Here is a 12231-nt window from a genome sequence, read left to right on the forward strand (position 1 = left end):
ACTATTTGTTTCCCGTCTCAATGTGTTCAAGCTTAGAGTGATCCTATGCATTTCCCCCCGCCCTGCACCAGATCAAAGTATTGAGATTTTCACATACGGATGAGTCCGGGAAAAATACTACATGAAGCAGCATGAAGCTGAGCAGATGGTCAAATGCCATGGCTAACCGTACGCTTAATCTTAATTATACTGCTAATGGTTCTCTTGCGGACCGATGACAGTCGCGCCATCGACGATCATCGTCTCGTCAATTCTCGCCTCGGTTTCTCCCCATTCGACACGCTTATAAGTAACCACTCGTCCAGGACCCATGTCAAAATCGAAAAAGCGCATCCGGCGCACGTAGCCGCCATAGCCGCCATAGCCTCCAAAGCCGGAGCCACCGCCGTAGCACATCCAGAGGGATGGCTTGTTGCTGTTTTCGTCCTTCTCGAGCATACAGTAATCGTTTACGTGGTCACTGGGACAGAAAGTTAGCAGGTGCATGGGATAGAGTACGATAGTTCGGGCACTTACTGTCCACAGCTGACGAAAAGGACGTTCTCCTCAACGAGAGCGTCCTTAAAGCCGGAGTTGAAACCCGGCGCTGTTGGAGGTTCCAGCCAGTTTCCCTTCCAGTAATTATTCGAATTGCGGTATTCGGGAAGCGGTATGTGGATGAACGCCATGTTCATGTGCATATGAGTGTATTGATGATGTTTTCTCTTCAATCCTTGCGCGGTATCCTTGAACCAGTTGATCTGGTTAGGCTTCAGCCAGTCATATCCTCGGAACTGGCGTTCGTCCGGAGAGTAAGAGTGCGTGTCGAGGAGATACAGTGTCAGGGCAGAGTTGCTGGTCTTTCCACGGCCGAGGACCTCGACATAGTAGTTTCCAACTCCGTCGATATCCTCAGGACCAGCAACAGACAAAGAGTATGGCAGTTCTTCCAGAATCTCCATCAACTGCTGTCGGTTCAGATCGCCCTCATCGTCATGGTTGCCAAAAATGGCCACGTAAGGGATTTTGCGATCCACAAGTGGCTTCACGACCTTGAACAGCGCAGTCTGTGCATCTGGAGATGTTTCTCCGTTCACCTGATCGCCACTGAGAACGACGAGATCTGGCTTCTCCTCGTCCAACAACCTCTCGACGAACGCAAGCGTTCGAGGATCAGCATCGCACTTCTGACCCGGTGTCAGCTCCTCAGGGACAGCATCACGGCATTTCCCAAGGCCAGTGCTCAGGTGAAGGTCAGCAGCCTGCATAATTTTGAACCGCCCATGTTCATTGATCCTCGGAACCGGTTTCGTGATCTTAGGTGGTGGTCCTCTCCGTATGCTGAGCCGAGCTTCCTGCGCCTCAGTTCCGCTGTCCAACAACAACGGGGTATCTCTCATCTCCCAGTTGTGACGAGGATCCACTGCATCTGCACCGAAGAGAACGTCGATAGAGGTGAGCGCTTTCCCAGAATCGCTGGCGTGGCGTTCTGCCGTTCGTTTGAGCCATATACCCCCTGGCCTTGGTTCCCAGTCGTCTTGTCCATCTGCGGAAAGCTCACTTGTCCCGGGGTTAAAGCGACTGATTTTGAGGTCCACTACAACTTTGTCCCCGTCAGCGAGGTCTTCTTCTCGCTTCCGTTCAAAGTGAAGGTAGGCCCTGGACGTCCACCCCGTATTCAGGTACAGGTCCTTCTCGATGCGCTGCCAGCGATCGGGATCGAGTTTGCAGCTCGAGAACACATTGATAATGTTACAAGAGGCCAGCGTGACATCGGTAACAATGAATCCGGGATGGTGTGTGGGGAGATGGCCGTGGATGGCATCTGGTAGGACACGGAATTTGTTGTCGAGAATCACGACGAGCAGACAGGCGAAAAGGGCGAGAAAACCGAGCTGACAGCCGGTGCGAACCTGAAGATCATACGCTGTTAGAATATTCAACATATATAGCCCTCACTAGAGGAACAGCATACCAAGCGTCGAGTCATGTTTAGGTCACAATTGTCCTCTCCCCGGTCGACTGCGGCCTCGATAACAGGTCACGATAGACGGCCAGCGAATACGAGCAAAGTCGTCGGCGGCCCGTGGGCATGTTGCGAAGACGCAACTCCGCGAAAGTTGTCTAGGCGATCCAGCAGAGAAAGACCGTTGTCAGGTCATCTCAAGGCGCCTCCAACTGACAGGTGGGAATTAATTAATTGACCACGGATGCGCCCAGACCGTTTTCTGGGGAAAATGCAAGTCACATGCGCTCTAGCCGCTTCCAGCCGCCGCGGCCGATCCATGGATGATTTTGATATTGATATCTGGCTTATAGTAGTAAATTCCCAGCAGATTAAGATTAAACCTCTTAGAATAGGAACCTGTAAATTATTGGTATATAGGGCCCGCGGGATTTGCATGAGATGGACGAATTTTCTGTACGAGCGCGAATTACGTGGTTAAAATAGGCAAAAGTCCACCAATGTATCTAGCGGTACAGCCCCTGTTTATTTTAGGGTCAACATCATAATAATGATCATTGTATTATTCATTTTTGTCCATTTATACGCTTGAAAAACCAATGCAACGCAACAAGACCGCTTATTATAGTGGGGCGGTAATTCATGGTGCGAGGTAAGGTTGCAGCAATACTCTATATCAGAGGTTATTATCAGACGTTATTATTGAATAGATATGTAACCACTACTTAAGTATCATTATCTCACACACAGGAGTCTCGGTCGTGCACTAAATAAGTCGGTTGTTCTGACTTAGTGCTCGATTTCAGCGATATAGTGTAGTCGATTTTAAAACTTGCATGTCAGGTTTACCGTTTGCCGTACACAGTGGGGAAGAAGAGGGGCGCGACGATCGGGAAGATCAAAGCGATTATTTCAACAACCGATTTCCAGGTATTGCTGGTGGATCAGATCAGATCACATAGCAAAGAATGCACTCCACGTGGTGGATCAGTTTCCATCTGTCCGATTAGAGTATCTCTGGCGTGCTATCGGAATACTCTAGCGCAGGTCGTCATATGTTAGCCAGCCTGCTGCTTGCCGGTATGTGCTACTTAGGTATTATCAGGTTTCTGCAGGCAACTATTCCAAGCTAAGAGCTTCCCCTCAAGGGCTCACCTCATGCTGGCCAACAATTATGAAAGCTATGCACTGTCTTCGTTGGGAAATACATCGGGAGAGGTGCATCATATGTCACAGTAACATTCAGTGTACTGCATTGAAGGCGATGACAGGCTAAAACATATCTAAGATCGATACGGGTTTATCCTATATACATAGTGTAGGTGGTAGCAACAGTAGTGGTGAATATTCTCCTCTCATATGTCCAGAACGTTTGCCATTATTCCTTCGCCACAACAAGGCCAATGCCGATTTGACTCGACGCGGTAGCAGATGTGCTGAGACCGCACGTCTTCCACACGACTAACCGAGTGAAAAAAGCAAGTATTGTCCTCGTAATCATATATATATCCTTCGGAGATATCAAACCTCTCATCATCAATAATAATCATTATCTAATCAAGGAGGGAAGCAGGGTCTAACTGGAATCATCACTATCTATGTACGATCGTATCAAGAGCCCGATATCCTGCCGGGTCTCATTCAAACTTTGACAGTGTTCACGTTCTCACTGCTAGCGTTGGAGGCTTCCTTGGCGACGCGCTCAACGCTCGTAGTTCCGTCGTAGATTTGCTTCGTCGTTGCAAGGATTGTCGACCAATCCCGGAAAGTAGTGTAGGGAACTCCCTCCCTCTCGCAGTACAGAACTAGATCTAGTACAGCTGTCAGTACGGACAACGATTACAACGTGGCTATTCTGCGATAGAGGACCTACCCTTGCCCTCCTTAGCAAAGAGAAGATCTGTTTCACGCGCTGCGGACAGGTCGGAGATGCCATCTCCAGCATACAGGAGGGTGGGACGCTGACCCGCCGGGAGCGCAGCGTACGGCTTGATCTCAAGGGACTTGTCGTGACCGAAGGGACTTTCGACTCGTTAGTCATTTGTAACCAACGGTGATTCTGGATCCCCGTACCTGTCATCATGGTATTTGATCTGCCATCCGCCCTCGCTGTTGATGTCCTTGCCATTGCGGCTCTCGACTTCGTTGGCCACGATGGTGATGTTGTCCGTTTCGGGACCCAACATGACCTCAATCAGCGCTTTGATGATGGGGATCATGCCCGAGGAGAGGATCACGATGGGCACGTTGTGTTCCTTGGCCCACTCGTAGAAGGCCTTGAAGCCAGGATCGAGCTTCATGTGCGTCTTCAGGATCTGGATGCACTCGTCGAAGGGGGTGTTGATACTTTCCAGCATCTGTCGGAACATGTCACTGCAGTCGAGAGCGATCAATCGGGGCTCATTCAATAACGGAATATCTCCAGATACGTACCGGAAGGTCATTCGCCCATCAATAACAGCCATGTTCAACTCGCGGCGCTTCTCCACTCTAATCCCCAGGTTGTCCGACTGACTATCATCAGTCTACGATCAGAAAGGTTTCACGGTATCTTGACATACCAGGTAGTCATTGCCTGTACGCTGCTTTCAGCCAACCATGTTTTGAGACGGGGTTACAGCGGAGAGACTTACTGTCCTCGATGGTGATAGTTCCATCAAAGTCCGTGAAGAAGATGATCTTGGGGTTGGTCTTGATGTAGGGAAGGTCCTGCGCGATGGAACCCATGGTGAATAGTAATGATCGAGGTGAAGGGGTACCTTGACAAACGATGGGTCAATTGGCGTGTGGATATGGTAGCGAGAGGCACTGAGTTGCGGGATAGAAGATGAGAAATGTCCAGATGGATTGCGAGGCGAAGACGATCGCTTTTAACAATTAATGACTATCAGATAACTGGGGGCGAGGGGTCAAGGGAACTAGTTAACTTACTTAATACGGGGAGCTTGGACCTGCGGATCACCTCCGCGGAGACTGTCGAGGACTCTCATTTTTTTCGACTTCCCTTTATTATTTCGAGCACACATCGTCCACACATCCCTCTTCTCCGGACTGCTCTGTCCCGTCAACTTGGATGGCTCGTCTGTTGCAGTCCCTGCGACAGGCATTGGGACTTTCCTCATCCAAGCCTCTCCCCTCCTTTCGACAGTCCATCGACACCAACTTCACGGTCTTTCGAGGTGAGCAATGCGCGAAAAAGAACAAGCACCACACATGCTCCCCTTCTTCTCACGAGAGACAATGCCAATTTACAAGATGATTCGCAGAGGGCGATAGAGCCATCATTCACGGAAAGACGCCGGTTTTGACGAAGCCATTGACAAAAGGCCAGAAGACAGAGGCCCGGCGCGGAGTCCTCAAGCATGACGACATAATCGGAAAGAGAGTACGGGATCTAGTGCAGGCTCACAAGGGTGAGTTTGAGGAGAACTTCTTATTTTGTTGGCTTTTCGGGGTCAATGCAAGACAAGAAGAACACGAGAGCTGAAAGCATAAAATAACCGCGTGCAGGACCCGAGTATCGCTTGAGCCTCCCCAGTCTCGAGGAATATGTCGTCCTCACGCCTCGCCTTGTCACGCCGGTATGGTGGAGTGGAGATGAATTCTCCTTTATGAAATTATGCTGATTCGATGATCGACTTTGTTTGGCCGGTCAGATCTATGCAGCCGACGCCAATCTGATCGTATCGCTGCTTGATATCCATGTCACCCCGCCAGCCGAGGGCGACGAACAGCCTCCGCTGGAAATCCTCGAGTCCGGCACCGGCCATGGCTCTTTGACTCTCCATCTAGCACGGGCCATCCATGCCGCCAATGCCTCCCCTCCTCCCCTTCCGGGTCAATCGCAGATCAACTTCGTCAAGAAGCAGCAGAAGCCCCTGGTCGACGCGGAAACGGTGCCAGGGAACCAGCGCACGAATCCCGCCGAGGAGGATCCAGTGCAGCAACAATGGGACGCGTGGCGTTCCCGGCGCAGAGCCGTCATCCATACCATCGATGTTTCCCCCAAGTTTTCCGCTCATGCGGAGAAGATCGTGCGAGGGTTCAGACGCGGAATCTATGCTGGCAACGTCGATTTTCACGTGGGGCGGGCGGAGGATTGGATCGCCGATCAAATCCAACGTCGAACGAAATCGAGCATTTTCTCATCGGGAAACACAGATCCGTTCTTATCCTACGCGATCCTGGACATGCCCTCTGCTCACCTCCGCATCCCCCATGTCGCTCCGATCTTGAAGCGGGACGGCATCTTGGCGGTGTTTATGCCCAGTGTGACGCAAATCGGAGAGTGCGTTGATCTTATCCGCAGAGAGAAACTGCCGTTCATCCTGGAACGAGCTGTCGAACTAGGATCGGGTCTGAGCAGCGGTCGGCTCTGGGATATCCGTTTCGCAGTCAAAAAATCTCGTGCCGATCCATCTTCGTGGACTGATCTGGCTGCTCAAGGTTCGGATGGGCCAAAGATGGATGAGGCGTCTGAGGACGTTGACGTCGAGAATGAACCCGCGTCTGAAGAAGAACAAAAACAACAACCACAATCACAGGATAAAAACGACAGCGTTCTAGTCTGTCGACCAAAAGTCGGAACGAGAATTGTCGGAGGAGGCTTCGTGGGAATCTGGAGGAGGATAGAAGATGAGAGAGCCGCCTAAAACTCGTCTTGTTCATACATTGTGAAAATCTCAATTGGATACCCCTATACAACAGCGTGTACTATATACTATATCCTGAACTATGCCATCTGCATAAAATAGCATTTCGGACTATATACTATGATCTATGACACCATTATACCTTTTTCTTATTATCCAAGCGGAAAAGACAAAAGTAATCCAAGCCAGCCCCCGTCTTTCAATCACTTATGGCAGTAATACTTTAAACAAAAGTGAAAACAAAAAGACCCAATGCCTTACCGCGGTGTCGTCGACGCATCTCACAGCTTCGGTTTCACAACCTCCTTCATCCCCTGCGTCCAATCAGCTCTCGTCCCAGCATTATCATCCTCCACGGGACTTCTTATATTCGAATCTCCTTCACCTTGCACTACTAGCCCACCATCATCCTTATCATCCGAACTCCCAGCCCTGCTACCACTACCACTACTAGTATTTCCCCGCGCAGGACATTTACCCAGAATCCACTCAGCAACATCCGTAGCGAATTGATCTCCCATCCCATCCGGCTCAGCATGCAACCTATGATATCCCCCCTTGTACCGTTTAAACATCTTATCCCCCACATCAATCACCTCCGCGAATCTCCTCGTCGCATCGTAAAGATTAATCTGATCATCATCTCCATGACAGAACCACATCGGAGGCACACTCTCTCCACCATCTACATGTAGTTGTTGACCCCCTGTAGCGATCCCCTCCAACCAAAGACCCCGATCTAGCATCCCAGCTAATCCCTCCAGAGTACCTGTATCATGGCACAGTTCGTCCGTGGCATAATCCTCACAGACCTGCGGGTCTCGACTAACCAGATTGGCGTCCACAGGGGAATATAACTGCCAGCGCGGGAGGAGCTTTGCTGCCATTCGACCGAGGGTGACTTTTAGCATGGATGGACGAGTTGATGGATGTAATGCGATGAGGGGCGAGTATATCATTGCTCCTGAGAGGGTTGGGCGGGATTGATTGTTGTTGTTATTGTTGAAGGGTGATTCCGGATGGAATATGTAAGTGAGTAATTGGCCGCCACCCATGCTGTGGCCCATTACGAAGAGGGGAGCTTTGGGAGGACAGAGAGAGAGGAGGAATGAGTGCATGTCTGCGAGAACGAGGGTTGTTGGACCTGTTAAACCGCGCTCGGAGGGTTGGGTTACGGAACGGCCCCAGCCTCTGGTGGATAAGTATGTTAGATAGATATTTGAAGGATTGATTGTATGGGAGAAAACATGCGATGTCAAGCAAACTATTCCCATCTCCAATATGAGAAGCAAGAACAAGACATACCTCTGATCAACAGCCCTAACCTCAATTCCCCGATCTGCCAACGTCGGGAAGAACTCATAGTATGCATTACCTAGTTTAGATCACAGAAATAAATTAACCTCCCCTTCAGTATATCATACCCAGAAGACGGCGCAGGCAGTGGGATATTTCTCCCCTTCCGAAACAAAAAGACCACCAAATGGAAATAAAATTGTTAAATGAATGACACATACAGTGATCACTGAATCCATGGAAGAAGGCAAGAACCGCACGGGGGGGATTGCTTTTGGGCTGTGGCGAATCTCGAGTTAGAAGATCATATACACACAGGTAATACGGAAGTTGATAAGGGATTTATGCATAATTGCAGGGATATGTAAAGATTTCAGGGCAAAAACTGAACATAAGTACTTGCCTAGGCAACACGAATTAAGTAGAATGTCAAGGGGGAAAAAAAAGATCAAAGATCAAAACCAAAAGAGCCAAATATGCACAATTACAGAGTACTAGTTGTGCAACTTCAAATACCCAATCGGGGAATTTCCAAATCATCTTTGTTAATCATCACCATTACACACACAAACACATCACTGCAGGCTTATTACATAGCAGAGTAGTACAAATAACATCATCCACAGGAATACCGAAAAACCTCCAACTCAAAAAAAAAAACTAACCTTCCACATCTTCGTATATAACCCCTTTCCATCCGGAAGGACATGCATGCCCTCCTCTTCTGTATACGAAAGCGTTGTTTCTGTCGTCATACTGGCCCCTTGTTGCAGCAGTTCGGTTCAGTTCCTTTATAAGTATATATATAGTATGTTCTGGTAGCGTCTGCTATCGCGAGATTATATATATATATATTTGCTTTGGGTCATCAGACGAAACAAAAAAAAGAAGATATGACGGAAGAACACGAGGGGCTGGAATCTGAGGTCATCCTCGTTTTTTCTCGTTCAGCTGACTGGTACATGTGAAATGGTGGCTATTTCCGGGGAGCTGGTCTTGGCGGGCCACATGTCGAAGACGATACCTAAGGTCGGGTATAGACAATTAAATAATAAACATCTATGGTCTTTCATTTCATCTTCTACAAATATCAAGAATCATTACCGGCCAATAGCACTACGACCACCGTCTACATCCTACAAGCTCACAGAAGGTGTACAAGGCAACCAGTGAAAGTAGCAACGACATGCCCTCTCGCAACGTCGAGCGGCGGCTAGTTTTGAGAAAGCTACAAAAGCCAAAGCACATACACTAACGAAGAGAAAAAGCCCGTTCGCCGAATTGGAGAGAACAACCCCCCTTCATGGACCAAACCCAGTACGGAATCACGAAGGGCCCCGTCCAGCCTTCGAGTTTCACCCAAACACCGTCAACCCAACCCCCCGAGTGACAACCACAAGGGCGTCGCTGCAGCAGGGCGGAAGAAATCGAGGTCAAGTCAAACGCACCCAGCACTAACAGTAGAGGGGAACCGACAGTCAAAGAGAGGGAAAAGGACAGAAGGCAATAAGAAAAAAAGAGTTTACCACGCCGTTGAGTAATTTCCAAGAACATAGTACGCGAGAAACAGCTTAACAGAACGGGATGCCCAAAGGCGATAACGAGAAACGTAACTCAATAACAGGAGAGAAGAATAGAGCCCGGTAACAGGACGCATCAGACATACAGAATAAGAACCCCAAAGATTCCGAGATAGCGAGGAAAGCCGGCTGCACACAAAACACCAGTCTCATAATATGTGATATGCTCCATTCCATCAATTCGTCTTATCCCGTTGCGGCCCGAAATCCGCCTCCACGACTTTGCCCTTTTTCCCCTTAACAGAGAACTCCGCAAGCAATGCGATATGGTCACTTGGAAAATGATAATTAGGAAATCCGGGTACCTTTCGCAGGTAGTCCTTGTCGATCTCACCAAGGAGACCGGTGACATGAAGCGCGGTGGAAGAGTACCAAACGTAGTCCAGAATGTCTTTGAAATCGGGAGTGTAGTTGGTAAAACTCATCTCACCGATCGTGGAATATGCAGACTTCATCTTGAACGGATGGGTCATACCGACACGACTGAGGTTTCCGTACAACCGCTTCTCGAGATCGGGGTGTTCCTCCGTCAGCCCTCCGCTCGCAATGATGTTATATGCAGCAGAACCGGGGGACGAGTTGAAGTCACCGCAAATGACAAGAGGAATCTGATCACCGCTGGAGTATTCGGCCGATGCCGCAGGCTCAGGAGGCGCCGAGCCCTCCCGAGTTGCTTCCGCCTCTGAAAAGCGGAACGCAGTCTTATCGGTGCATGGAGGCCATTTAGAGTACTTGTCCGCAAGCTTCGTGATCTCTTCCATCAGGATGGCGGTCTGGATCAACTTGACATCCTTGAAAGCGGGATCCCAGTACAGGTGTGCATTAACCACGATCAACCGGCTGCCCGTCATGCGATTCTCCAGGAAAGCGACGACAGCGATGTGATCCTTCTGCCAAAGACGGTTATAGATATCATCTTGACCCTTAGCGTCCGGTCTTCTGACAGCAATCTGACCGAAGTTGATCATCTGCTTGTCAAGAAGGATAAACTTGCTGCCCTTGAAAAAGATAGCGCATCCATCCACCGACTTTGCCTCTTCTTCATGCATGCCCATGGCTCGGCCTCTGGGCCAGTACACACCCTTGTAATCATTGTAGGCGAGCTGCTCCCGGAAGAAGTCATTGTAATTGCCTTGGTCGATCTCCTGCAGACAGGCGATATCCGAGTCATGTCCTCGGATCTCGCTCAGAATCAGATCGCGTCTATATTCCCATGCCAAAGCCCGAGATGGCGTATAACCGTAATGAGACTGCGTGGCAGACTGGTCACACAGGGTGTTGTAGGATAGGACCGTAAATTTGTCAGATGCGGCGTTGGATGTGTTAGCAGTCTCATCAAGGACTATCCAGTCCCTCTCAGGGGGTGGCATTTGCACTGCAGAGACACACCAAGTTAGCTTCTCGAACGGACGACTGGCATACTAATACTGGTGACTCACCTGGCATCTCCTCCCTTAGGTACTTGATGAGAGCCCTTGTGCCTTCTTTCATGATCTGGGACTTCAACACATCATTCAACGGGTTACCCTCAATTCCCAGGGTGTCCAACTGGTACAAATATCCCATCTCATACGGGAGCGTGTGTAGGTTGTTGTCGAACAGGTAGAGCTTTTTCAAGTTCGTGAGCATGCCGATCTCCTCTGGAAGTTCGCTGATATCGTTTCCGGAGAGATCCAAGTGACTGAGCTTCCGCAATTCTCCAATGGAGGGAGGCACGGCCTTGAGCTTGTTGTGGTTGAGATACAGCTTTTCCAGGAAGACGTAGTTAAAAAGCGACGGTGCTATCGCACGGAGTCCCTGTCCACCAAAGTCGAGAGCTTGCCAACCTTGTCTTCGGCCATCCTTTCCACGTGTACCATTCCGCCCGTCTCCATTCTCATCGGGCTGAATGATCTGAATGCCCTTTGTCTGCTGTGCAACACTCCGGGCATAATAATGGGGGGAATTAGACTGCCGTGACTCCGCGGCCAGCTGAAGCTGCTGCTGCCAGTGTTCGTTCATGGATTCGTCGATCTCATCTTCGGCGGCCGCTGGAGTCCCGTTCTGAAGGTGGCTTGGCGTGAAATGTGGGGTCGTACTGGCCAAGGCGGCCGCCGTGAAGTTGTGCTGGTGATTGACGGTGTGAGAAGCCTGGTTGTGGTGAGGATGATGTTGCTGCTGAGCGTGGTGTGGGTGATGGTTCTGATGCTGGAACTTGGGCATCTGCATGCCGAATCTCTGGTGGGCTTGCCCGCCGTTCATCATGACATGTTGCCCTTGATGTCCCTGGCTGTACATGGTGTATGGATTGAGACCGTTCGTCTGGCCCAGAGGAGGAGATCGAGAGGGAGAGGGAGTATCGTTATTGAACTTCAGTCTTCCGTTAGGAGAACTGGTTCCGTTGCGAAGGAGGTGTCGTTGATGTGCGTTCTGTTGAGATTGCGCTTGAAAGAAGAACTGCCCGGCCCCAGGCTGCTGGAACCGGTAGGTACCATCTGCCATTTAACGTGGCAGACGAGACCGGAGATGATTCTCGTAGCGAGATACGTCCAACGAGACTCGAGTCGTGTGTTCAGGTCGTAGCTTCGGAGAAGGAGCGAGAGTGGGAGTGAGAGGTCGAATACGTTCTCTCCTTCTCTTCAACATGGGGTCCTGAGAGGAACCACCCTTGAAACCGCGCCTATGGATTGTCCAATGTCGCGCTGGTAGTCGATGGCCACAGCCGGCCTGTTGCCCGCGTCGGTTGCACTTTGTTGACCGGTTCGAGGAAGTGGTGGTT

The 12231-nt window shown here is 50.0% G+C and overlaps 6 protein-coding genes across 6 annotated transcripts; 1 reads left to right on the forward strand and 5 right to left on the reverse strand.

Moving 5' to 3' along the window:
• On the reverse strand, window positions 1–2217 carry C8Q69DRAFT_64747 (Metallo-dependent phosphatase-like protein). The gene is made up of 3 exons (XM_028633882.1): window positions 1955–2217; window positions 517–1892; window positions 1–460 (listed from the first exon to the last, which is right to left on the reverse strand). Exons 1-3 carry the CDS (start codon window positions 1967–1969, stop codon window positions 193–195), a joined length of 1659 nt encoding a protein of 552 aa, XP_028482906.1. The 5' UTR covers window positions 1970–2217; the 3' UTR covers window positions 1–192.
• A 967-nt stretch (window positions 2218–3184) lies between these two features.
• Window positions 3185–4856, reverse strand: C8Q69DRAFT_475701 (HAD-like domain-containing protein). Its single transcript, XM_028631209.1, has 6 exons — window positions 4579–4856; window positions 4507–4520; window positions 4379–4455; window positions 4019–4318; window positions 3819–3967; window positions 3185–3756 (listed from the first exon to the last, which is right to left on the reverse strand). Exons 1-6 carry the CDS (start codon window positions 4670–4672, stop codon window positions 3587–3589), a joined length of 804 nt encoding a protein of 267 aa, XP_028482907.1. The 5' UTR covers window positions 4673–4856; the 3' UTR covers window positions 3185–3586.
• Window positions 4857–4883: 27 nt separating this feature from the next.
• On the forward strand, window positions 4884–6680 carry C8Q69DRAFT_475704 (adenine-N(1)--methyltransferase). The gene is made up of 4 exons (XM_028631210.1): window positions 4884–5124; window positions 5212–5358; window positions 5456–5526; window positions 5602–6680. Exons 1-4 carry the CDS (start codon window positions 5019–5021, stop codon window positions 6595–6597), a joined length of 1320 nt encoding a protein of 439 aa, XP_028482908.1. The 5' UTR covers window positions 4884–5018; the 3' UTR covers window positions 6598–6680.
• On the reverse strand, window positions 6681–8958 carry C8Q69DRAFT_475712 (putative lysophospholipase). The gene is made up of 4 exons (XM_028631211.1): window positions 8559–8958; window positions 8115–8172; window positions 7903–7972; window positions 6681–7788 (listed from the first exon to the last, which is right to left on the reverse strand). The coding sequence occupies exons 1-4, from the start codon at window positions 8646–8648 to the stop codon at window positions 6879–6881; spliced, it is 1128 nt and encodes a 375-aa protein (XP_028482909.1). The 5' UTR covers window positions 8649–8958; the 3' UTR covers window positions 6681–6878.
• A 147-nt stretch (window positions 8959–9105) lies between these two features.
• C8Q69DRAFT_64792 (hypothetical protein) lies at window positions 9106–9548 on the reverse strand. The gene has a single exon (XM_028633885.1). The coding sequence runs from the start codon at window positions 9445–9447 to the stop codon at window positions 9145–9147; it is 303 nt and encodes a 100-aa protein (XP_028482910.1). The 5' UTR covers window positions 9448–9548; the 3' UTR covers window positions 9106–9144.
• C8Q69DRAFT_64791 (transcription factor) lies at window positions 9549–12043 on the reverse strand. The gene is made up of 2 exons (XM_028633884.1): window positions 10913–12043; window positions 9549–10848 (listed from the first exon to the last, which is right to left on the reverse strand). The coding sequence occupies exons 1-2, from the start codon at window positions 11952–11954 to the stop codon at window positions 9650–9652; spliced, it is 2241 nt and encodes a 746-aa protein (XP_028482911.1). The 5' UTR covers window positions 11955–12043; the 3' UTR covers window positions 9549–9649.
• Window positions 12044–12231: the final 188 nt, after the last annotated feature.

Source organism: Paecilomyces variotii (genome assembly GCF_004022145.1).
Source record: "Paecilomyces variotii strain CBS 101075 chromosome Unknown C8Q69scaffold_10, whole genome shotgun sequence".
In the NCBI taxonomy this organism is placed as follows: Eukaryota; Fungi; Ascomycota; class Eurotiomycetes; order Eurotiales; family Thermoascaceae; genus Paecilomyces; species Paecilomyces variotii.